This window comes from Sinohyriopsis cumingii, chromosome 11, assembly GCF_028554795.1.
Source record: "Sinohyriopsis cumingii isolate HCF-2022 chromosome 11, ASM2855479v2, whole genome shotgun sequence".
Classification (NCBI taxonomy): Eukaryota; Metazoa; Mollusca; class Bivalvia; order Unionida; family Unionidae; genus Sinohyriopsis; species Sinohyriopsis cumingii.
The window spans coordinates 49,401,472-49,427,471 of record NC_142971.1 but is presented as its reverse complement, the minus strand read 5'-3'; the positions used below and the strand labels follow the sequence as shown (position 1 = coordinate 49,427,471).

Sequence of the window (26,000 nt, the reverse complement as noted above, 5' to 3'; positions counted from 1 at the left end):
ATGATTATAGAAAGTTGTAAATTACATTATTATTTAGCAATTTTAACAACTTTATATGTCTCCAAATCCCTATACCTCACAAACCTGTTGGACAGAAATACTTTGTTTTAGTATGTGATGTAATGGTAATCGGTACTGAAGGCAAAATATCATAGCATATGAGTACCTAATTTCATAGCACACTGTTTGATTGTAATGTGAAAAAAAAAATCCAAAATAATCTTCGACTTTTATGTTACCATCTTCATATACAATATTGTTCAGGAGAAGTTTCACAGCCTCAGGTCTGGTGTATTTCTTCTCTTCCAACCATGGTGGATTGCCAGGTCTCAATGTACTCTCTTCATTCCACCCTCTTGATGCTTGCGTTTGAATGTTACATTTGATAAAGGTACATCTGACATGATTTTGCTGTGATAGCTGCAATGCTTTTCTGAGGCTTTTGAGAATAAGTTTGTGGTGGAATCCATGAGTCATCTCCTGTGGAATGACACTCAGATTTAATCTGAAATGAAATATAATTAAAGTGAAATAGAGAACAGCACAATGGTAAATATGTTTATCACAGAAGTTAATAATACAGGCAGATGTTTCTTTTAAAAATCAGATTAATTCAAGATCTTGATGGTACATGTATCAGCATATATATAAAAAAGTCTGATCAAAATATAATCCGAAATACAGTATTTACTCAGTGTTAACTCAATCGTATGACAAAAGACATCTTTATGATTTGCAAATGCAGCTCATAATCAAACTCATCAGAAGTCTTAATGATAACTATACACACCAAATTTTATCAAATTCTGCTGAGAAATTCAGCTTGAATTTTAATAAACAGATGCCAGAATGTCCAATTAATACACATAGCTCTTGCTAATAATCAAAATCAGGATCATGATGATGAGATTGTATCCAGTGTCTGATAAAAATATGAAAATTCACCATGTGACAACCTCAACCAATCAAAAGCTATATCACCTCATTAGATGGTGTCAATGCAGCTGATCATCAGTCATCCTACTGATAACATAAACCAATATAATCAGCTGGATCAAATTCTGTTCAAAGCAAAGATTCAGCCGTAATTATGGCAAAATGCAAACTGAAGCAAGAACTTTTGATTTACATGCTCATCATCAAGCTCATTTGAGAGTAGCTTTATATACAAAGTGTGATCAAAATACGAAACATGGAATCAATAGTGTATATAAATTCAGTCAATCAGATGCAAGATCATTTTGTTCATATGTGCAGATCATTCTCAATTAACAAATTTGTCCAGTAACTTCATGATATGCTAACATAAAGTCTGATCAAATTCTGATAAAAATTATTGCGTTTAAATTGGTAACAAGCTCAACCGAACAGATGCAAGATCACTACCTTCGTAAGCATGAATGACACTCATCATCATCCAACTAATCAATGATCCTAACAAAAGTAAATATTCAAAATATTGCAAAGCTCAGCCAATCAGATGAAAGATCACCTCATTAATATTCAATGACTCCGCTCAATATCACACATACCAATGGATTTAAAGCAATTAGATTAAATCCCAAGTGTGACTAAAATCTGATCAGAAATATGACATTAAGAGTTGTAATGAGTGCAATCAGAACATGATCATGTAATTAGTTTGAATTAATGCCACCCTTCATTAAACTCTTCCAAGATCCTGATGACATTAGCCTGTACCACATGTGATCAAAATCTGTTCAAAAAGTAAGATTCTACAGTGCAAAACAAGTTAAGCCAATCACATGCAAGAATGCCTTATTAGTATGCATAAAACCAAATGAAATAGATTGATAATAAAAGCCTACTTACCAAGTCTGAAGAAAAAAAAAAACCACCTCAATAAACAGAAATATGGCCTAAACAATAGTAACAAATTTCAGCCAATCAAATGGATCATCACCTTTTATTATGCATGTATGGATGCTGTCATAATCAAACTTGTTCAAAATCTTAGTGATATTGGAAAACCTGTTTTGGGAGGCCATAAATCATAAAGAGCATCTCACATGAGAAAACCAAAATTTTCAAGCACATATAAAATGTATTATATAATGGTTATACAGTGGCCTCTAATGACATGCTATCTGTCAGTGGGGACCACATTTAATTGGGGGGAAGGAAGGTCTCTCACACTGATTTCTCTGTAATAACCCTTCTGATATGTGTCAAGTGTGGTCACAGTTGTCTACAAATGAAATCTTAAGAGAGGTATCATGTTCTGCCAATTAGATGCCAATTCACCTAATTAGCTGGTTTATATATCTCCTTCATAACCATATTTGTTGTACATCTTTATGATACAAGTCTGCATTTCAAACCTGATCAAAAATATGGCACTGAGGGTTAAACAAGCTCTGCCTATCAGATACCATATATGTATTATGAACTTTGTTTTATTTTCATGTTGCATAATTTCCAAGGGACCCCGAGTGGCCGAGTGGTCTAAAGCGCTCTCCGTTATGGATCACTGCATCTCACCTCTGTCTGCGTGGGTTTGAGTCTAGGATTCAGCTAACATGGGTATGTGAGTTAGCTTGCCAGTAGCTTCTCGTGGGTCGGTGGTTCTTCCTCCACCATTAATACTGGCCGCCATGCATAGCCTATCATGTGCTGAAATATGGCTTTAAAACCCCACAACAACAACAACAAAAAAGCATAATTTCCAAAAATAGCTCAAGTTCCTGATGGATATTCATACTTCTCACTTATTTCAATATAAACTGACGTCATCTTTTTCTCAACAAAAGGACTGTTCACTGTGTCTTATCAAGGCAAGTTTTTCTTTGGAACACCATCTCACCTGTGTCCATAAGCTTGTCAGTATCTTATCATGACAAGTGTTCTGTAGAACACTGTCTCACCTGTCCATAGGGTCATCATATATCTGAAGACATATGTTCTGTGAAACACTGACCACCTGTCCATATGCTTGTCAGTGTTTTATAAAACAATGTCTCTAACCCGTATTCAGATGCTTGTCAGCATTTTATCACAATTGTTCCGCAAAACACTGTCCATGGAACACTATGTCCACATGCGTGTTAGTATCTTATAAGGACGTGTCCTGTGGAACACTGCCTCAGCTGTGTCCATATTCCATATGGATGTCAGTATCCTGTCTTAGGACAAGTGTTTTGTGAAGCAGTCTGTCCAATATCCTTGTCAGTGCCATATCAAGACACGTATTCAATGAAGCACTGTCCACATGCTTTATGTCAGTAGTTTTTAAACACAAGTGTTCTGTGGAACACTGTCTCACATATGTCCTTATTGCATATGGATGTCAATGTCCTATCTTAGGACATAGTCTGCCCTGTGACCAACATGTGAGTCAATTTCTTATCAGACGTGTTCTGTGGAACATGTTTGACCTATGTCCATAGGCTTGTCAATTTCTTATCAAGACAAGTTTTCTGTGGAACATGTTTGACCTCTGTCAATAGGCATGTAAATTTCTTATCAAGACAAGTGTTCTGTGGAACATGTTTGACATATGTCCACAGGCTTGTCAATTTCTTATGAAGACAAGTTTTCTGTGGAACATGTTTGACCTCTGTCCATATGTATGTAAATTTCTTATCAAAACAAGTTTTCTGTGGAACATGTTTGACACGTCCATAGGCATGTACATTTCTTATCAAGACAAGGGTTCTGTGGAACATGTTTGACTCTTGTCCATAGGCTTGTCAATTTCTTATCAAGACAAGTTTTCTGTGGAACATGTTTGAACTATGTCCTTAGGCATGTCAATTTCTTATCAAGACAAGTGTTCTACGGAACATGTTTGACTAGTATGTCCATAGGCATGTCAATTTCTTATCAAGACAAGTGTTCTGTAGAATACAGAATCTCACATGTGTCTGTATGCATGTTAGCATCTGTGACAAGTATTCTGGGCAACAATGTGTCTCACTTGTGTCATTACACTTCATCTAGAAAGGTGTTCCATGGAATACCTGCTTGCCTGTATTCTTGCGAGTTCACCCATCAAGATGACAAGGACCACTTTAATCATCCAGTGTTTGAGGGGAGTTGATAGGTCTGTGGGTGGAAAGGTGACTGAAGAGGCTAATATGTGCCCTGAATCTTCTATTGCAGTGTGGACAGGGGATGGCAGCAACACAAATCATGGGGTCAATAACTCAAGCTTTCTGACCTACCTCCATTGTTCTGCAGTGGCTGTCCTTTTGGCCTTGCAAGCTGCAGCGCCTTTACCGATGGAGAAGTGCCACACGTCCCTATCCTAAGCAGTCTGCTCCACATGTATGCTTGTAAACCTATCAAGACAAATCTTCTGTGAAACACAGGATCTCATCCTATTCGCATGCTTGTCACTATCTTATCACGATAAATTTTCCACTGAACAGTCCCCTGCTGGTCAGTATCTTATCAAGATAAATTTTCCACTGAACAGTCTCCTGCTGTCAGTATCTTTCAAGCTAAATTTTCCACTGAACAGTTCCCTGCTGGTCAGTATCTATCAAGATACATTTTCCACTGAAAAGTCCCCTGCTGATCAGTAGCTATCAACATACATTTTCCACTGAACAGTCCCCTGCTGGTCAGTAGTTATCAAGATACATTTTCCATGGAACAGTCCTCTGCTGGTCAGTATCTATCAAAATAAAAGTCCTCTGCTGGTCAGTATCTATCAGGACAGTTTTTCTGTTTCTCACCTGTGTCCATATGCCTGCCAGATAAATGCACTGAGGTGAGATTGCAGGGTAATAAAATTGCAGAACGCAAAGCATTAGGAACTGTACATGGCTCCTTGTTGGTAAAATAGCTTGCACATACCAAATGTTTTATGTATTTCACCCAGATCACTGGTATTAAATAAAATCTCTTGTATTCCTCTCTCAATTATTCTTTACCTTGCAAACTTGAACTTGCCTGAACTGAATTTGCACTTGTCCAGGGAATTGGGCATGTGGATTTGTGAATCACTGCTCTATCTGGCATCATAGACCCTGGATGTTGAATTTCTGCTGCCCTGAATGATGCAATTGACAACCTGGCTGCAATGGTGCAAAATTGTGTAGAATAATCTTTGTACACAGTGTAGATAATTTCACAGTACATTTTTTCATGGTCAGCATGACACATACCCATTAAGATCTATGTATTGGCTAATCTCGCAATAAATCATGACTGTGAGGGATAGAATAAACCCTGCTTGTGGCATGAATTGAATTTATTTAGGACCTGCTTGCCTAACAGTTAGGACCAGATAAGAGTGCAAAGTTAATGGTAGGTTATAGTAGTATAATGTTCAATGTTGATATGAACCAGAGGAAAATTTTAGAAAATTGTGGTCCATTTGAAACAGATGCCATAAAATGATATTTTCCAGAATATTTATTAAAACAGGTGGACTGAGTAGAATTTTCTGACTTCAATGGGAGTGATATATTAGATTGTTCATGCGTAAAGTAGTAATCCGGATTGGCTAAGCTAAATGAAGGGAGAGTGTTCCCAGATGGAACTCAGGTTTTATAATAATTTTTATAGGAATGGATAGAGGAAAAGTCATAGAAACTTCACAAAATGTATATATCAAGCTCGCGTCGAGCACCTATGGTCTTACATTGCAGGACTATGGTACGGAAATATGAAGCGTGCAGAAAAAGAGGTGGGAAGACAACATGTAAGAGTGGACAGGCATGTGATTTCCCAAAGGGCAGTAAAAAAAACAAAACAAGGAAAGACGGAGAGAACTGGTTGTAAAATCAATCGTGGTGCCCCAACGACCTCTTGGGTTACGGGATTGATGATGATGTTTACTGATATTTAAATATTAAGCAATGATACGAGCCCTGTGTATATTCAAGCCCTATTTGACAGTGCAAAACTTAACTAAGATTAGGATCATTAGGCAATTCACACTATACAAACCTTATTCAAAAGACCGCGTTAGGTCTACAACATCAGCGAGAACATCACAGGTCCAAATTGAATTGATACTTAAGGGAAACTTCCGAGGCGTACCGAAGCCTTACATCATGGGAAGATAACTGGATCAACAAAAATAAAGGCCACTATCGGGCGACACGTGAATCGACCAAACAGAAGAACGTATCTCATCTATCGTTTTTCCTCGTGTTTCGCACAAAAAGACCAGTAAGGTAGATTCTGTTCAGTACATGTTTTCTTGTTGTCATTTTGAATACCTGGAAAACATAGGCCTATTTGTTCTTTTTACTATGTTTGTATGTTGTTTGTTTTTAAGGGCTATTGGTATCGCTCAATACATGTGGGTGGGGGATAGTCTAACCTCAGGTAAAAACATAACAAACAAATCTCTAATTCCAGGAGCAATCAAATGACGGCGGGACAATGTATCCAATTACTGCCGTAATATACACAAAATACAAACAAATGAGGCCCAGATATACCAATATTCTGTATCCAAACATGATAGCATATTAACATGTACAGTAGGAAGGAAGATCATTGGCCACGATCACTGGAAATAGGGATTATCTTATGTAATTGTCCACAGACAAACATGTCAATGGGGTATAGTATATAACATATAACAAATTATTTATTTTATAGAATAAAGCTATCAAGTATTGGGAGAGAGGGAAATGAGGGGCCTGTATATATCGGAGCCTCAGAGAACAATTTATGGACAGTATTTGGGTAAATTGTGCTACCCATCAAATGATCATTGATTATAACTCATGTACACTGAGTACAAGTATTTTTACGTACCTCATTTTATTTCTCTGTTTTCTGTCTTCTGGTAGTTTTTGGTTAGAAAAAAATAATTACTTGCTCTTTCAAAGCATTCAAAAGATTTGGATCATACATGTATGATTATACTATTGATATATACATCCACTGTCCACTATTGATATATACATCCACTGTCTAGACCATATGATTGATATATATGTCTAGACCGTATGAATATCATTAATGATAGATCATACATTTCCTTTGTCAGATCAAAGTTATACCTTGTATGTTTCACAACTTAAATCAGATTAAACAGAGCTGCTACAAATTGATACGACTTCACTAGTTCTTTTAAAGTTGTTGTTCTAGGGTTTAATGCCATTTTTTAGCACAAGATAGGCTATACATGGCAGCCAGTATAACTGGTGGACAAAGAACCCTGGAAAACCCAGGGAAGAACCACCAACCCAAAAGAAACTACTGGCAGGCTTTCCCACGTGCCCACGCTAGCCAAGCCTTGGACTGGAACCCACGCATATAGAGGTGAGATGGCAGTGATCCAGAACAGTGAGCGCTTTAGGCCACTCGTGGTCCCTCTTTTAAAGTTGTATTAACATCTCAGAACATGCCAACTTTTCAACTTCATAGACTTGGCTTTATTTAGACTGGGCTTCCTTTAGACTCAGATTTCTGTGCATTTGAGTCATTGAATGGATTTCTTGTTGACTCTCTAAATATCTGTGCATTTGAGTCATTGAATGGATTTCCTTTAGTCTCTTGGATTGTTATGAATTTGAGCCATTGGATGGTATTCCTTTAGACTCTCAGATCTTTATGCATTTCAGTCATTGAATGGATTTCTTTAGACTCTCCAGGTTTCTTTACACCTGAGCCAATAAATGGGTTCCATTAGGCTGTCAAAGTTGATATGCATTGGAGCTGTTGAATGGGTTTCCTTTAGGTTCTCCATTTTTTTATGCATCCAATTAAAATGGAATTTCCTTTCCTTTCCATTTAATCTCCCACTTAACAAATTTGGTTGTTGTTGTTGGGTTTAATGCCATTATTCAGCACACAATAGGCTATGCATGGTGGCCAGTATTAATGGTGGAGGAAGAACCCGGGAAGAGCCACCAACCCACAAGTTAACAAATTTGAGAATATTCTGGTAAAGAAGGTTGCTGCATACAAATAATGTAAGAGTATGCTTGTCCATTATAGACCTACATGTACTTTCCTAACACTGATATTATTCTATTTATGAAATATTTCCATTTTTTGCTGATTTAGTGTGTGTGTATTTGTGTAGCATTTTAGTAACAGTGACCATAATGTGCTATCAGAAAGATGAAGTTAAATAACTGATTAAGAGAATTAGTTAGTGGGCTAGTCTAATATTAAGCGAAAGAGGCTTTATCAGTGTGACTTGTGGATACTAAATAACTGAAAAATGAGAAGATTTAAACTTAAAATGGGGTGACTGCTCTGGTGGCCATGAGGTTTTAGCATCTGCCTCAGATGCTGGAGGTTGCAGGTTTGAACCCTGGCCAAGTCATACCAAAAACTTATTTAAAAAATTGTACTAACAGCTGCCTCGCATGGCACTCAGCATTAAGAGGTTAGTTTTAAGACTGGTTGGCCTGGTGTCAGGATCAAGTGACTGGGTGGGACATGATGCTGCATGTCTGCGGCATGATGCCCCAGTGCTAGACATCACTATAAACTGCCACACTGCAGACATCATAGTGATATGACTGAAAAATTGTTAAATTCCAAATCACACACTCACACAAACTTTAAAACATGTCAGATCAGAAAAGGGACAAGTCATTAGTGCCTTAAAGAATTTAAAGAAAAAAAGAGATGTTATATATCACACAGGTTGATCTTATCATCATGCTTTTTTGCAGGATTTGGAGGTGACATTAAGATTATTGAGTGAAAGGTAATACATGTAGACTAGTTACACTGTATGTCACATATATAATTTGTCATTTTATGTTTGTATTCTGGTACAAATCCACATGAATTTTGCCCATTGGTCACAGACTTTAGCCAGTTGCAGATCCAGGTAAGTAGTAAAAATAAAAGTAAATTTTATTTGTTTAATAATTCTGGAGTGTGATGTACTTTTTATTGCTACTTTGACAATGCTTTATGCCCCCTGAGATTGTGCTTTATGGCCCCTTAAATTATGACACTCTCTGGTGGCCTAGTGGTTAGAGTCCACAGCTGAGTCGTACCAAAAACCTACAAAAATGGTACTTACAACTGCCTCGCTTGGCACTTAGCATTAAGAGGTTAGTGTTAGGGCTGGTCAGCCAGGTGTCAGGATAATGTGACTGGGTGGGACATCATGCTACATGTCTGTGGCATGATGCCCCAGTGCTAGACATCACTATAAACTGTCACACTGCAGGCATCAAAGTGATGTGATTGAACAAATGTTAAAGCCACATCAAAAATCCAACACACACACACACACTTGATTGCCCCTTAAATTTTGCTTTATTGCCCTCTTGATTGTTCTTATACCTCTTTAGGGGCTTGCCCAGTATGATTATCTACATCTCACAATACAGCCATGAATCTCTAATAGATATTGGCTGTGTTAAACAGAGTCCATTTTCTATTTTATACAGATGGCAAAAAGCTTGAGAAGCAAGTGGAAGAGGAAGATGAGAAACGTGAGGAGGGAAAAGTTTGCCAAGAAGGAGCTGGAACAGCTGAAGAAAACTGTTGCTGCAGGAGATTCTGGCATGACAGAGATGAAAGAAATTTACACAGGTTTTAAAACAATGTAGATGTTAATGAAAGTATAATGTTCCTTATATTTTATTGTCATGGAATGTATCAGGTTTACAGCACTGGAATAATAGCGGTAATGAAATGGAAATAGACATTGGGAATATTGATGAATTAAAATCTGTAAATAACGTGGCAATACATGATGAAATATATTTTGTAAATTACTTGGCAATAAATACATAGGAACAAATGACAACACACACCTGTATTTTTATTATTATTAGCAACATAAAACTTATTCCACATTTCATCAAAGAGCAACATAGTGGCAGTATACTGCTCTAATTGGAATAGAATGGTGTAGCAACATAGTGGCAGTATACTGCTTTAATTGGAATAGAATGGTGTAGCAACTTGGTGGCAGTATACTGCTTTAATTGGAATAGAATGGTGTAGCAATGTAGTGGCAGTATACTGCTCTAATTGGAATAGAATGATATAGCAACGTAGTGGCAGTATACTGCTCTAATTGGAATAGAATGGTGTAGCAACGTAGTGGCAGTATACTGCTCTAATTGGAATAGAATGGTGTAGCAACTTAGTGGCAGTATACTGCTCTAATTAGAATAGAATGGTGTAGCAACGTAGTGGCAGTATACTGCTTTAATTGGAATAGAATGGTGTAGCAACGTAGTGGCAGTATACTGCTCTAATTGGAATAGAATGGTGTAGCAACGTAGTGGCAGTATACTGCTATAATTGGAATAGAATGGTGTAGCAACATAGTGGCAGTATACTGCTCTAATTGGAATAGAATGGTGTAGCATAGATAGTAATCCATTTTGCAAAGTGATGGAGTTACTTTTGAAGAAATCGTGCTGCCAGGCAAAAGAAATCACCTAAAATTGCATGACATTTTTTGTTAAAAATGGACATCATTGACAATAAGGAATCTTCATGTCTTGGTAGATTAAACATGTTCGGTACCAAGTGATTGCATGCATGTCTTCTTCTAACAGATGTACTACTACTCACTGAAAGCTGTTTGACATAAAATTAAAAACAATAGAACTTTCCTTTTAGAAAATTCATTTGGGAGAGAAATATCTTAGGATTATTTTTTTGCAGAGTCACCTATTTTTGAGATTACCATTAAGATCTTTCTAATCAAATCTGGTGTTTATTATTTTTTAAAAACTTTGATAAAACTCAAGCACACCTATCATTGTATAATTTTGTAATTGACAGGGTGGGGTCTATAAGTATTGATGTATATAATAGAAAGGAAGCTAAGCATTATATTATTGTACAGATTCACTGCATGGTTAAAAGAGTACACTAGTCAGTATCATCTCTGACTACTCTGGTGGCCTGTTGGTTTGAGTGTCTGCCTCAGATGTGGGACATTGCGAGTTCTAACTCTGGCTGAGTCATACCAAAGATGGTACTTGCAGCTGCCTCACCTGGCACTCAGCATTAATGGGCAAGTGCTAAGTCTGGTCGGCATGGTGTCAGGATAATGTGACTGGGTGGGACATCATGCTGTATGTCTGTGGTATGATGCCCCAGTGCTAGACATCACTATAAGTTGTCACACTGCAGACATCATTGCGATATGACTGAAAAATTGTTAGAGCTATGTTAAAAATCCAACTCACCCGCACTGTCATCTCTCCTGCTCAGTCTGGCTGATTATCATATATACATTTGTAAAGCAACTGCACCACTATTTGTGGAAAAGAGTAGATGTAAAATTAGGTATGCAGTTATTGCATAAACTGACATTTGAATAATTTTTGATGCTACAGTATGATCCAATAGTTGTTAATGGAAGCAAACATTTCAGTCCAAGATACCATGTGGTCTGTGTCACAAATTACAAAACCTGAGCATCAGTGTGACATGGAACTTATTCTGTCAGTATGTTGCACTGATCACATGACATAATGACATGCCAACCATTACGCTTTTGGTGTAATCATTATGTGGTTTTCTTTTCTTGCTAAATTACGCCTTATGCTTAAACGTATTCGGATTACACATTTCTGGTATGCCCCCCTCCCAAAACAAATTAATAATTTGTTTTCTCATTTTTATTAACATCCCATTAATCTTTCAGACCATATTGTAGAAAAGACAGCTTCTACGTAACTAAGACATAAGAGTACGCTTGTCCATAGCCTTACATGCACTTTCCTAACAGTATTATTTTCTATTTATAGCAGCTGCCCTATTCCCAAGAAACATGCTGGTTTTACTTTCAAACTTTTGACCTCGGTTTCTATTTATAGCAGCTATATGGCTTAGTTAGGAGAGAACAGACTGGTTTTCTAATTTTAAATCTTTGCAGATTCTTTGTTGTAATTCATATCGGATACAGAACCAATCTGTAGGTATTTGGCACCAAAAGTCGAGTCAGATTTATTCTATTAGATGCATGTGATAGGGCAAAAATGTTTTTTCAAATAATTTCACAGATGGATTAGAAAAAGACAAACAACTGATTCAAAGATGAATACATGAATTCCACAATACAGCATTCCATTCTAGGGCAGCTTCACCCCCACTGCAGGCTGTGTGGAAAGGATTTTAATATTGGTCATGATGGTAAAACAAAGAAACCTTGAGCTTGTTTTACTAACTCCAATACTAAGGTAACTTGTAACTTCTTTTTTAAAGCAGAACTAATAAATGCAGAGGAATTATTTACCGAGTTCTTAATAGAACACGGACTACCCCTAGCAGTAGAAGACTATGTGGGTCCTTTGTTCAAACGAGTGTTTCCTGATTCCAAAATTGCAGAAAATATGCATCTGTAAGAACAAATTCACTTAATATTGTTAGGTGTTTAGCAGATGATAATTTGCTTAAAATTGCAGAAGCCATGAAATCTGGGTTGTTTAGTATTGCAACAGACATGAGCAGTGATTATGATGACAAAATGTTGTACCCAGTCTGTGTAAGATATTTTGATAACGAAAAGGGCAAAGTCATAGGCTCTTCCTTTGTTACCAGAATTAACAGCAGATTCCACTGGAGAAAACATTTTTTATTTGCTTGATAATGCTTTAAATAAACATAAGTTGGCAGAACTGTATGGGGTTTTCAGCTGATAATGCATCAGTGATAGCTGGAATTCATAAAGGAGTTGCATTCTATATTTTGAAAAATGTCTCCGTCAGTGTACATATGAGGTTGTCCATGTCATATGATGCACCTTGCTGCAGGAAAGGCTGCTGATAAATTAGGAGAACCCCTGAAGTATCAAGTTGGCATTCTACCTGACAATGTACTTCATGCAGACAGAGCTAATGTGCAATGGCACCTTATTTCCCAGCTAAAAGATACAATAACTGGAAGATATATTTTTCCTCTTCTTTGTCAGGTTTTGAAATGAATATTGGTTCTTTACTATTCTAATGCTGACTGTGAGAGATCATTCAGTATTGTTAACAAAAATAAAACTGAATTCAGATCCAGGCTCTGTAACCCAGCACTTAGTGCTCTACTGGTGTGCAAAACATTCATGGTCTCAGCTGGTACAAAGTGTTTTGAAATGCAATATGAGAGTCTCGTGCTTTTTAAAGCTCAGAGTGCTATATATGAAAATTTAAAGCTGTAATTGATGTTAAAAGACCAGAAGGGGTACAAAAACCATTTTGTACATATGCTCATTGAATTTTATTATTTTATATTTGGATTGCTCTTTTTCTGCTCGGATTACTTTTTTGTCCATTTTAATTATACTTTTTCCTCACCAGAGTTTGGCATGAATGCATATTGTATATATTACATGCTTTGATTATTTAGATGATGCTTAAGAGTCCTTTTTGTTAAGGTCTTGAATTTGTTTTTTAAAGAAAATAAACTAGGGGACTTCATTCTGTAATAGTATGTATGAATCGTTACAAACATGAGTGAATGTTTGAGAAAGAACACCCAGGTGTTAACTAAACCTGTTTGTTCCCTTGATGAATATAGGATCAGTTTAGTACTAAAATGATGACAGAAGGTTAGGAGTAAGAATATTGGTTCTATATATACTTGCTTATATGTCAAGTCAAACAACAAAGATCCTGATCTGCCTTGGCATAATGTGCCTGCAGATCCAAGGTCAGTGTTTTTTGTTCTTGTGATTACTTCTGTCAAACTGTACAGACCCAGATTTGCTTTTGCATTATGCAACAGCAGCTGTGGGTCTCTGCATTTTACAGTTGGACTTATAAGCAAGTACTTACTGTACTAATCTTAACTTTATAAGGCTGTATTGGTAAATTGTAACTGCAGAGGCAGATGATGAATACAATTAACAAAGTAAAAAAACACTTATAAGTCAGCATTTATATTCATTACTATAAACCATGTGTATAAAGTAGCATTTTAATTGTCTTGATTAAGTCATGAATTTTATTTGAACTCTTGTTTATTGTCATGATTTATCAAATTTAAAAATTGTACATTTCATTCACCATATAAAATGCATTACACTGTTATCTATTCATATATAGCTCGCAAGAGTTTTCATTTCTACATGCTGAAGAAAGAGTGGAGAGGAGTAAGACATGGAAAAAAAACCTCCACAATCTCAACATTTATCAATAAACTTATGTTTCTAATATAAAACTAACTGACATGTTTCATTCTGTCCAGTCTAAATACTCTTAGATCTTACTCATAGGAAACTAATGCCATTTGTAAATATCATAACATTATTTTTTTGTTCTTCTGTTGAGAATTAAAACAAATTCCCAAAGGCTCTCTAAATATAAAAATACAAAAATATAAAACTTTGTATCTTTGGGGGCATATGTTAGAAATATTTTTTTTTTACTTTGCATTCCAATAGCTTTCTTTACATAAGAGTTACTAGTTTCATTAAATTTCGAAAACTTTTCGGCAAGTGTGATGATGTGACTTTCATGCTTAGATATGGAGTTCTGAGATTTCCAACCATGGATGCTCAGCACTTCCAAAAATTATATTTTAATGGAATGCATACTGGAATATTAGTTACACATTTTTACAATACTAATGCTAGTAATAATATGGGTAATAATAACCAGTAATAATATACATAAGAATTATGATGACTGTATACTTGACAAGCACACAATGGTCACACAAATCCCTAGATTTCAAACTTCTCATTAGTGCTTTAAAAGAGAAATACCATATGTACTTGTTTATAAGACAAGTCCAACTGCAAACTGCACAAACCCAGATCTGCCATCACATAATGTGCCAGCAGATCTGGGTCTGTGCAGTTTGCTATGAGTAACTGGTAGAACCAACATTACAGACCCTAATTTGCAGGCGCATTATGCTACAGCAGATCAGGATCTATGTTGATTGCCGTTTAACTTGACTTATAAACCAGTATATATGGTAAGCTCTCCATATAATGTTGACCTACTTTGACCACTGAATGGAAAATATAATTTTTTTCTTCATGCCCTTTCAACTTGCATAAGGGGCATCTTGATTTGGTCCTCTCTCTATGTGCATCAGTACATCTATCAATCCATCACAAGAAGCTTCTTAGTGAGATTGCACAAGAACTTCTCAGCATAGACAAGTGAAAGTTTGCAAAAATATATTTTTGCACATATATAGATGGACCAACATGATTTTCAAGCAGATGACAGCAAATTAAGAACTTTTTCTTTTTCACATTAGTCAAATTTTTTGACAGACCTTTTTAAAACATCTTTATGAAAAAACTTTCATTAACACAAACAAAACCACTCAAGGTATAAAAAAACAGGCTTATTTGGATACAAATGTAGATGACCTGATTAGAATTGATGTAAGTATGTCAAATGTTTTATGTTTCAAAATTTTAAGAATGACAACCAAATCTGATACATTTTCAGGGTATTGGATTATCATCATTTCTTTATGTTTTTCAGTCAAGACAGCATCAGATCTAAAGCAAGAAAGAAAGCTGAGAAATGAGACAGGTAATTTAAACAATATAGCTTGTTTCATGTATTCATATTACACCTCTCCCTCGATAACTCGCACACAATGGTGTCCGCAAACATAGACCACTATAAGCGAAGCCTGAGGGACCTTCAAAAATTGGAAAAAAATTGCTTTGATATAGAGAAAACTGGGGGGGCGGGGAGCAACATTACGGAACTGGGCTGTTTATTGACTGAATTCTCATTTTACAATCACATTGATAATAATGTTTCATATATTTATATTATCTATTTTAAAAAATTATTCTACTCGTGTCTTGGAGGAAAAGCAGTGAAATGCATTTCATAAGTTACATAGTGTCAAGGGAAAAGATTGTATTGAAACTTCTCCAATCAGCAAACAGTTCAAAATGTTTGTAATCTATTGTAAATGATTCTTTTCTGTAAAAGTATGACCATTGCAAATCCTTGGGTTGGTAATGCATTTTGATGTAGTCAAATGTAAGCAAGCATACAATGAATGTGTTTGGACCTGAAAGCAATAAGTTGGGTTTAGATACCATCCTCAGTGTTCCAGAAAATGTTTGACCACAGCAACTTATCAGTTATTGTAATATAATTTAAACAGACTCAATGTAGGTCTGAGCAATTCCATTTTGCCCAGTGCCTGGGACATAACTTTCATTCAACATGTACAAATTCAGGTTTGGAGTCGAAAAGTTGAGATAGAGGGAGATTGTGTTCAGTTCATATTGCTTTATACTGGTACTTGGTTTACTTACCATAGTACTTATATCAGCACTATTTTGTAGCATCTGTTACAATTACTTGTCCTTTATTTCATGAGGCACTATCAAAATTTGTCACTTCTTTCTTATAGTCAGTCTCATATTTTCCTGTGCAGACATGATAATCAGAATGCTTTCTATTTGAAGCAAGTTTTGACAGATAGGGAATAACTTGTTATCCACTGCATTTTAACTTTGAGATTTGGACCGCATATACTCACTTCTAAGTTAATTCAAATACCTGGATCTGCTGTAGCATTCCACACCTGCAGATTAGGGTCTATTATTTGTTCTACTGATTACTCCTAACAAACTGTACAGACACAGATCTGCCAGTGCATTATGTGCTGGCAGGTCTGGATCTGTGCAGTTTGTAGATGGATGGCCTTATAAGCAAGTATGTACAGTAAGTACATGTATACTGTATTTGAGGTCATAACCTAGCCATAAGTGTAGGAAGTAATCTCCTTCCTATTAATTGTGCTGTCCAACGAAACTGCCTGACTTTAGGGTCCAATGAAATGTGATATTTTGCCAACTCTCAGAAGCTGGTTGTGTTTGTAAACAAAATGATTGAAGATGATCATTATGTTTGATTGTTCATTTCAGTCTTTTATCTATGTCTCTCACTTCATTAATTTCCTTACCTTTTTAAACTATCAACAAATTATACTGTACATAATATTTTTCACATTTACATAACTTGCAGAATTAATAATTATCAAACTTCATAAAGCTAGCTATTTACAAAACCCTTGTCTGTCTTTGTTCTTCTGAGTATGTATGTGTTCTGTTCTCAAACTTTTGATTCAAACATTTCCTTTTTAACACAACCACATATCTCTTTACTTGTACTATCTCCCTAAGGTATTATGATTGGGTGAGTATTATTGAAGAAATGTTTTACTAGAATAATTTGTCTCTCATTTTATAACTTTCATTATTGAGACAAGTTTGTATTGGGTAATATCAGTATTATACAATATCAAGAAAACATTCCACATTTTAATTTGCCTGATTTTTAGCTCTACTTGACACGGACCAAAAGAGCTTATGGAATGGTCTGTGTTCCATGTTCTGTCTGTTAGCACAAGTTTGTTACTGCAACTCTTCTATTAACTACTTGGAAGATTGCCATGAAACTTTACATATGCACATTCATTCCATGGTCTTGTTGGTATTAAAATACAAAATAGTGCTGCTTGAAAATCCAATATCACACAGTGGCCATCATGAAATTGTGTTATTGCTAATATTTTGAATGGGTTGAATTTTCACTAAAATGCTTCTTATGTTGTCTGTTTGGGCCTAAGTGAAAATGGTGCCAGCTTCACACCTATTGTGGCTGACATGGCAGCTGTCTTCAGATTTTTTTTTATCAATGCTTCTTCTAAATGGAAAGTCAACCAGCATGATGTTTTCACCAGAAGACTATTTTTTTCTAGTCAGTCCTGAATGAAAATGGCATCCATTTTCAAAATATTCTTATAGCTAGTCCTGCTAAATGGATGGTCATATTGACTCTGGTTTTTCACCGGAAGACTTAAGGTATATAGTCGGTCATAAATGAAAATGATGCCAATCTGACATCAAGTATGGCCACAATGGCAGCCTTCTTGAAAATCCTGTTATTACTACAGCTCCTGAATGTATGGTCATATTGGCATGTGGTTTCTCACCAGAATCATGATGATGCCAGACTAATATGGCCTTTATGGTGGCCATCTTTAGATGGTCCTCTTGATATAGGTATTCAGTTAAAGGACTTATAACGATGTCTAGTTGGTCCTGAGACTTCTAATTATATCTGTTTGGTTATAAGTGAAAATGGTGGTGATCTGACATCCAGTTTGGCTTGACTCTATTCCTATATTCTAAGACTTCTAATTTCCCCATAATTAAGATCACTAAAAGTTGACATAACCTCCCCACCACCCACGGACAGCCTACCTGTGGGCGGCTGCCTCCTGCAATTTCAGGACCACTGGACCACCTTTTTTCCTCAGAATGATTGGGTGATCCAGGTCATTTCGGAGGGGCTTCGGATTTCATTTATCCAACCACCTCCCCTGTCCTCCTCTCCCCTCTTCACGGACGTACCGTCCAATCGGGAGAAGGATACCTTCCTACAACAGGAGATACGGTTGCTCATAGAGAAACGGGCGGTGGAGATTGTGAAAAAAACGCAATTGCTGGGGTTTTATTCCAGGCTGTTTCTTATCCAGAAGGCAAACGGCAAGTTGAGGCTGATCATCGACCTGAGTCACCTCAACCAGTACATTTTACCACTGAAATTCAAGATGGAAACGGCAAGATCAATCTGTCTTTCCATCCGGTGGGACAAGTATGCCATCAGTCTAGATATGACCAACGCATATTTTCACGTCCCTATCCACCCTTCGTCATGGAAATTTCTATAATTCTCTTACTGCAACGCGGTTTATCAGTTCCAGGTCCTACCCTTTGGCCTTAACATCAGCCCTTGGGCTTTTACCAAGGTTATGGATTGCGTCGTCACCCTGTTCCGCTTGACTTCATCTACAAGGACAGCAGTGTACTTGGACAACATCCTCCAGAAACATATGGTAAGTTCTATTCTGCTCAAAGGCAGAAACGATCTTTTAGCACTTTTAGATCATCTAGGCTTTCTCGTGAACTGGAAGAAGTCCGATCTCCATCCATCCCAGCGTTCTGTCCATCTGGGTATGGAGTTTCTCACCGATCTGAATCTGGTACGGCTTCCTCACGCTCGCATTATCTGGATCGTCAAACTTGTCGAGTCCATTTCCAACAGGACATGGATTTCAGCGAGAGAATTCTTGCAACTCCTCGGATTATTCAATGCGGCGGCGGACTTGATCCCGCTTGGCCATCTTTTTATGCGTCCCTTACAGATGACGTTACTGGCACAATGGCGCCCCTTTTTAAGTCCCCTCAATTAAACAATAATGATCACGCCCGAGATACGATCATTCCTGTGTCAGTGGCAAATCCCCGGTTGGCTGTCCACTGGGATTCCTCTGGAGATTCCCCAAGCGGAGATAACGGTATGTACCGACACCAGTACCAACGGTTGGGGTGCCCACCTGTTGCTGGACTTCGCTACAGTCAGCGGCACGTGGGAGCCAGGGGAGAGGCCTCTCCACATCAACCTTTTAGAAATGAGGGCTGTCATCAATGCCTTTCATTTCTGGAAGGATCAGCTCTCAGGAAAAACTGTCCTCATTATGTCAGACAACTCTGTGGTGGTGACTTACCTCCTCAAACAAGGGGGCACCAAATCACCAGACCTGTGCATTCTGATCTGGCAGTTTCTACGTTGGTGCGACAACCTCCACATCAACATACAAATCAGACACATTCCCGGCAGACTCAATGTCTTGGCCAACACTCTATCCAGGAATGGTCAAGTCATTCACACGGAATGGTCACTCCATCAATCAGTCTTTCTTCGGATTTGCACACTTTGGGGGCGTCCAGTGATCAATCTTTTTGCAACAAGGTGGAATCGCAAGTTGCCCACCTTCGTCTCTCCGGTTCCAGACCCAGAGGCTTGGGCCGTGGACGCTCTGTCAATCAGCTGGGAGGGGTTGTGGGCATTTGCCTACCCTCCCACAGTTTTGGTACCGAAAATAATCCAGAGGTTAAGGGGTCAGAACTGTCGAATGATTCTGATTGCCCCTCTCAGATGGAACAAGTCCTGGGTCACCGATCTACTTGATCTAGCGATAGATCTACCAAGGAAGATTCCAACCAGCCCAAATCTTCTCAAACAACCGCAGTCATGGGTGTTCCACCCCTGCCCGGACCGTCTTCTTCTTCACGCTTGGCTCTTGTCTTGACAGCCTTGCGAGACAATAATTTAAACCTTCGACTGTGGAGAGAATCTCAAGAGCAAGAAGGCCCTCCACTCTGAAGGCTTACGAGGGAAAGTGGCGTGTTTTCAGGGACTGGTGCCATATCAATAACATCGTCCCTTTGAGTGTCTCAATCCCTCAACTGGCTGACTTTTTTCTCTGGCTTTTCGAGGAGAAACACTTGGCCCCAATTACTATCAAAGGCTACCGCTCCATGATATCAGACACATTCTGCCATCATGGTAGATGTGATATTGGGCATGACAAAGATCTATCAGATCTTTTAGCCAATTTTGATTTCAATCAACCAAAATCCCTCACTCTGTTTCCAAAATGGAATCTGTCCTGGGTTTTAACATGGCTCAATTCAGACAAATTTGAACTTTAGCCCACACTTCGTTAAAGCTACTATCATACAAAACATGTTTCTTGATAGCCTTAGCTTCAGCATGCAGGGTGAGCGAGTTACATGCCCTTTCCAGTGACCCGAACTTTCTTCAGTTCAGATCAGATGGTTCGGTGGTCCTCCTGATGCAACTAGGCTTTGTAGCCAAAAAATAGGTTACCATCCATTGGCAATCAAAGAATCGTCATTCGCTCGCTCTCTTCCATAGATAAGTCAAGAGCAACAGCCATGCAAGATCCTGTTCGTGCACTCAAGCACTATTTAAAATGCACAGAGGTGTGTCGGGACACACGTAAGCGCCTCTTTCTTCCAGTGAAGGCTGGTAAACGGGATATCACCCCTCAAGCCCTTGCTTCATGGCTGAAGTGGGTTATATGCTCAGCATACTCTGAGGTCTCACAAGATCAGAGTCGCCTCATGAAGATTACAGCTCATGAGATTAGAGCAATCTCGGCAAGCCTTGCATTCGTACGCAATGTTTTGATCCGAGATATAATAGAAGCTGTTGGCTGGCATGCAGAGTCAACCTTCTCTAGTTTTTATCTTAGAGATTTGGCTTCGCAGAGGCAAACCTTGAATCTGGTAGGTCCGGTGTTGGCAGCCCAGATGACCACCAGTCCAGTTTAAAACAATCAGCACAGCCTATCAGCTTCGCTGGATTCGCCAGTGAAATTTCGTAGGTAATAAGATTTCAATAACTATCTTCTTAACCGTATATAGGGGTCACATATCACAGGACCCTAGGCTGTGTTGCTGATGAAATTAGGAGAACGGGTTATCTTTCAAATGGGGAATCCAGCCATCATTCCCTAGAAGGTACCCGGGGTGGAGGTAGGATGCTCAGGATTCCCTCCTCCTATTACCTATTCTACTAACGTTAATGTGATCGGGGAACGTATTTGAAGGAGAAAGCAAATTTTTAGTAAATTATGTTTCTCCGAGAATACTTACCCGATCACATTACTTAAAAACTCTCCCAACCACCCCGCTATGCAAGCATCCTCGTATAATATATATCGCTCAGCTTAAAAAACTAGGGACACCTGGCAGTGGCAAGGGGAGGTAAGGGGCAAGAGTTATTGCCCTTTGGTCTGTATGAGATAGACAGAAAAGATGAATTTTCATCTTTTAGTAGGGCTGGATTCGAGAGGTAGCAGGCTTATATCCCTAATGTTAATGTGATTGGGTAAGTATTCTCGGAGAAACATAATTTACTAAAAAATTTGCTTTTCACATAAATTCCTAAAGTGCCTTCCCTGGGTACCATGTATGTTTAAATGTAACAACCATTATTTAGCATCACAATTTGGTTCATTGTTTCAGTTAACAGGGAGCCACAAAATGAGGCTTTTGTTGCACCAATCATAATTAAGGTTCACTTTTAGTGAACATCAAGGCATTCGATTTTGTGAGTAAACTTCTTTATTTGTGGTGGGTTTTTTTGCAGTTACTATACTAAGGTCCTTAGTAAGAATACCTTTGTCTCTTAATAAGCACAACCCCAAGTCTTCCAAAATTTATTAGGATGAATCCTGGGCTCATTATGAGAGAAACACTGTATTCAGTCTTACTGTATTTCTCTCTCTCTCTCTCTCTCTCTCTCTCTCTCTCTCTCTCTCTCTCTCTTGCACCTTTTCTTCTTTTAGCTGGCTTTTATAAACAGCACACCTTCAGGAATAATTGGAAATATAATTTGACATTTATAAAACCCATCATGATAGTCAAATGTGTTTATGTTTGTATTAAGGTGCAAGAAACATTTCTGAAAACATGAGTATAACTGAAGTAGGAATAAGTAAATACATAAATAATTAAAGGAATAAAGGAGTGAATAAATATTTGAGCATTTGTTCAGAATTCTATTGGTCAGAATCAACTAAGGCTCCTAAGACAGTTTAACAAATGTGTAAATCACAGATCAAGAAATTTTAATTGCACTACCCATCCATTTTCACCCATAAGTTTACATGACCAGATATTTGTGAAATTTAATGTTAAAACATCTTTAGTAGGTATACCATGGTAGAAAATGTGTCATTTATGATTCAGATTTGCTGTTGCTGCATTTTGAGTGTCATACTTGCATACTTAAAAGTATTCTCTCTATTTATAAAAATGAATATTTCTTTCAGAAAACTATACTTGAGAATTTCATCCAACATCGATATTTATGCCATTATTTACTGTTTTCAAAAATTAATTATTGATTGACAACAAGTAGACTTACTTCAAAAATACATAACATTTTATTTAACATACAGTAAAGTTTTAATTGATCTGGTAATAAAACTGGACTGGTTGCTGTTGCTAGTATCTTTTTTCTTTTCAGTTAGCACTAGTGTAATACAAATTTTGTTCAAAAGGTCTTACATGTGCTACCATGCCAGCACACAATATATTTATGGTATGAGGGACTGATGTAATGCCTTTAGTACAGACCCAGGGGCAGACATTTGGTTATAGAGTTTTGGCATGTCCAGGAGATAAAATTTTGCATCTCTTTTGTCTTGTGCTTTGTGGCTATAATTATAATGTTAAACATGAAATCAGTAATATAGTCATTATTTAGTCCACCATTTGCTTTCACATCCTTGTTATGCTCATCAGGTAAGCACATTATTGTAATACAACTACCCAAAGAACATTCATAATGATGATGCAAAAATGCTCGAAGGAATAAAGTTTAATTATTTTACTGATTTCTATAAATGAACATGGAATTTTTTTTATAGTATACATAGAATTTACATATAAGACCTGTTGAACAAAATAAGTATTAAGAACTGTATATTGAAATCTCTTTGGAACTATGACATTCATTTAAATTCTCAAATTATTAGCAGATGGAACAAATTATTCTTTAAATGTGCCATTTATATTCATTCTTAACAATGTAGGTTGCAGTTAATTGTGTAGATGTGTCTATATACTTGTACATATATATGTTCTTTTATGTTTACAATGTTTTACTTAATATCTAAAACTTTGAACAGAAGGTCTTGGTCAATATCTTCTACGTTTTCTCAAAAGACAGTTAAATAAAGCAGCAGATTTTGTTCATAATTTTCCATTTTATTTTGTCTTGCTTACCATATTAAAGTATAATTGTTGTCTTGCAAACACATCTGTGGAATTTTGAGTCACATAACGATATAGAAACTATATTTAGAAATGACAGTTGCTGAACTCTTACTCATGAAGTTTAGACTGAATTTTGAGTTTATAAGTGGGACTAGCTGCCAATTTTACCTGCCCCAGCCATGGGCCACTTCTCTACAACTTGCTTAGCCTAAATAAGTAAGAGATAGGACCAAAGGAACGAACAACCAATCAAGTGTGTTGCATACCAATGCAGGAATGAATGTCTTGATCACTAACACCATCTCACTGTTACCTACTTTGAATCCTTGATCTAACATTGCTGATAAATTCTCACTCTTAGTACAAAAGCAGGAGAGTCTTATGAGTTCCTCTGGCAGAACACAGCTAAATTTTAATTTCTACTTATTTTCCTTTGGCACAGGTAAAGATGACACAGGGATGGAGGTTGACAAAGAAAAGTTGAAGTATAACCCGAAGACACTTAAAGATGAACATGGCCACTACCCTGTCTGGATGAACCAGAGGCGGATTAAGAAGCTGAAAAGCAAGAGAAAACATAAAAATGCAACGTGGTGACTTAGTCATGCCCATCATTGCTATACTTAGCCCCAATCTGTGTTTACATCTTGAACTTGACATGGAGAAATTTGTGAAGGCCAAGTATTTAGTTGGATTAATGCCCATCACTTGTCTCTGGTCAGTGAATGATGGTGACATTAATGACCTAATGGGATACAGAATCATCAGTTCTATTTTTTTAAGTGCAGTTAAAATCATTTCAGGCAGAAAATGAGTTTGATATTAATGGCATTATGCCTTACAGCTGACAAGAAATCTTCTAGATGAACTATATACAAAATAATAATCTATCGTTCCATTTAGAGGACAAATCTTAATTTCATAATACCAGTTAGCCAGAGGTATAATTAGAAACTGTAATTTATTGGGGGTTTTTCTCCAAATTTTAACTAATATTATTTTCAGAAATATCATAATTATGATGATAACTTGGTCCATCTAGTTATATAAATGGGTAAAACATCAGCTGACTAGTATTGATAATAATTCATTGGCCAATCTTGTTCGCTTAAGTTACATTAACTGGTCAGGCTTGTCAGCTGACTAGTTAGTGGTCATGAAGGACCTGCTACATGATACTTAAAACTACTCTTTTAAAGGTGATGTAATGTAAGGTAATTTGGCAATTTACTTTATTGCATCCAAGGTACCATCCAAAGTAAAACATGGTACCAATCCTCAGTTACTGGATCAAACCTTGTAATATTTTCAGAAATATTTTATTTCAGGGTAAAAATTTTTTTTTACATGAAATAATCAGATTATAGTGGTAAAGTAAAGACAATTTACAAAAAATTTGGTATATATTCACTAGACAAATGTTTTTTGCATAACTTGTTCCAGTATGCTCATTTCTAAAAGTTCCTTTCAGAAAATAATAAAGAACATGAAATAAAACATTGATGTTTGTTATTATTGATTACTGAGCCATATTTTCAACTTTTCGAAGATTAAGAGTGTTTTTGTGCTACAATCAGCATCTCCATAGATAAAAGTACATCCATCCATCTAACCATCATTCCATCCATCCATAATCTTCCACCATCCTAGGAACAGTTTGGAGTGGGTTACATATCACCTACCCACTGAAAAGGGGGCTGAGTGAATAACTTCATTCTTACATATATATTAGTTGTACATTCTTGGTCAAGTTTTGCCTTTAGCTCATGTTTCTTGCACACTGTCTATTTACTATTATACCTGGAATAAAAAATTCATTAAACTTATTTAATGGATGCATTTTGACAAGTACTACATCCTCATAACAAAAGTGGGTCACTGTGACACAGATTTCATGCTACAGTTTTGGGTTATCTTTTGTGTTTCTCCAGTTCTGTTCATGGAAAATTGTAAAACATAAGTATACAGAAGTCATGGTGACCTGCTTTTACATTTAGTACATTATTCAAGCTGTTTTAGTTAGGTCATAACCAGTTGGACTTTTCATCCTGTATACATTCTGTTATACCAAGTTTAATGAAACTTGTTGAGGGGATGTATCTTTATGAGTACTACACTATCATTAGAAAAACAGGTCACTGTGATCCATATTTCTTGCTTTACTGGCCTGGGTTCAGTCTTGAACATTGCTTATGCTGGAAAGGAACTAGATGAATGTGTGCATTTCTGTTAGTACCACACCCTAACAACAAAAGGTCATTGTGAGCTACATTTCAGAGGCTTATGTTAAATGTTTGTTTCAGTAAGACCATTATACCTGGAATTATGAAACTTTGTGTGAGAATGCATCTTGATTATACTACACCCTTAATTGTTAAAGTAGGTCAGTGTGACACATTTCATACTTCACTGACTTTGATTAATGACAATATGCATCTCTCTTACTACTACATCCTTAGTTCATGACAACATGAATTTACAGTATGTT

At 36.9% G+C, this 26,000-nt stretch overlaps 2 protein-coding genes across 5 annotated transcripts in view; one reads left to right on the top strand and one right to left on the bottom strand.

Moving 5' to 3' along the window:
• LOC149788419 (mitochondrial mRNA pseudouridine synthase RPUSD3-like) overlaps positions 1–6,000 on the bottom strand; it is a 38,703-nt gene extending 32,703 nt beyond the window's left edge. The window contains exons 1-3 of one of the 2 annotated variants that reach the window (XM_089974385.1): positions 5,920–5,975; positions 4,899–5,042; positions 240–505 (exon numbers count right to left, since the gene is read on the bottom strand). In XM_089974385.1, coding sequence (XP_089830511.1) covers positions 240–505; positions 4,899–4,954 — 322 coding nt within the window. In that variant the 5' untranslated portion in view covers positions 4,955–5,042; positions 5,920–5,975. Of the gene's footprint in view, positions 1–239; positions 506–4,898; positions 5,043–5,919 lie in introns of both variants that reach the window. The other variant, XM_089974386.1, reaches the window with a different exon arrangement.
• Positions 6,001–6,004: 4 nt separating this feature from the next.
• LOC149788418 (protein LLP homolog) lies at positions 6,005–25,009 on the top strand. Of its 3 annotated transcripts, none has more exons than XM_089974387.1 (4): positions 6,005–6,149; positions 9,351–9,495; positions 15,366–15,416; positions 23,955–25,009. In XM_089974387.1, the coding sequence occupies exons 2-4, from the start codon at positions 9,351–9,353 to the stop codon at positions 24,107–24,109; spliced, it is 351 nt and encodes a 116-aa protein (XP_089830513.1). In that variant the 5' UTR covers positions 6,005–6,149; the 3' UTR covers positions 24,110–25,009. The 3 variants fall into 3 exon arrangements, with proteins under 3 accessions (XP_089830513.1, XP_089830514.1, XP_089830515.1); XM_089974388.1 differs by having other exon boundaries at positions 6,033–6,144; XM_089974389.1 differs by having other exon boundaries at positions 6,041–6,149; positions 9,328–9,495.
• The last annotated feature ends 991 nt before the right edge of the window (positions 25,010–26,000 follow it).

Excerpts from the sequence above, each read along its gene's own strand:
- LOC149788418 (XM_089974387.1), top strand. The coding sequence starts at position 9,351 with ATGGCAAAAAGCTTGAGAAGCAAGTGGAAGAGGAAGATGAGAAACGTG. Across the intron at positions 9,496-15,365 it reads GATGAAAGAAATTTACACAG|TCAAGACAGCATCAGATCTA; the intron begins GTTTTAAAACAA and ends TATGTTTTTCAG. Across the intron at positions 15,417-23,954 it reads AAAGCTGAGAAATGAGACAG|GTAAAGATGACACAGGGATG; the intron begins GTAATTTAAACA and ends CCTTTGGCACAG.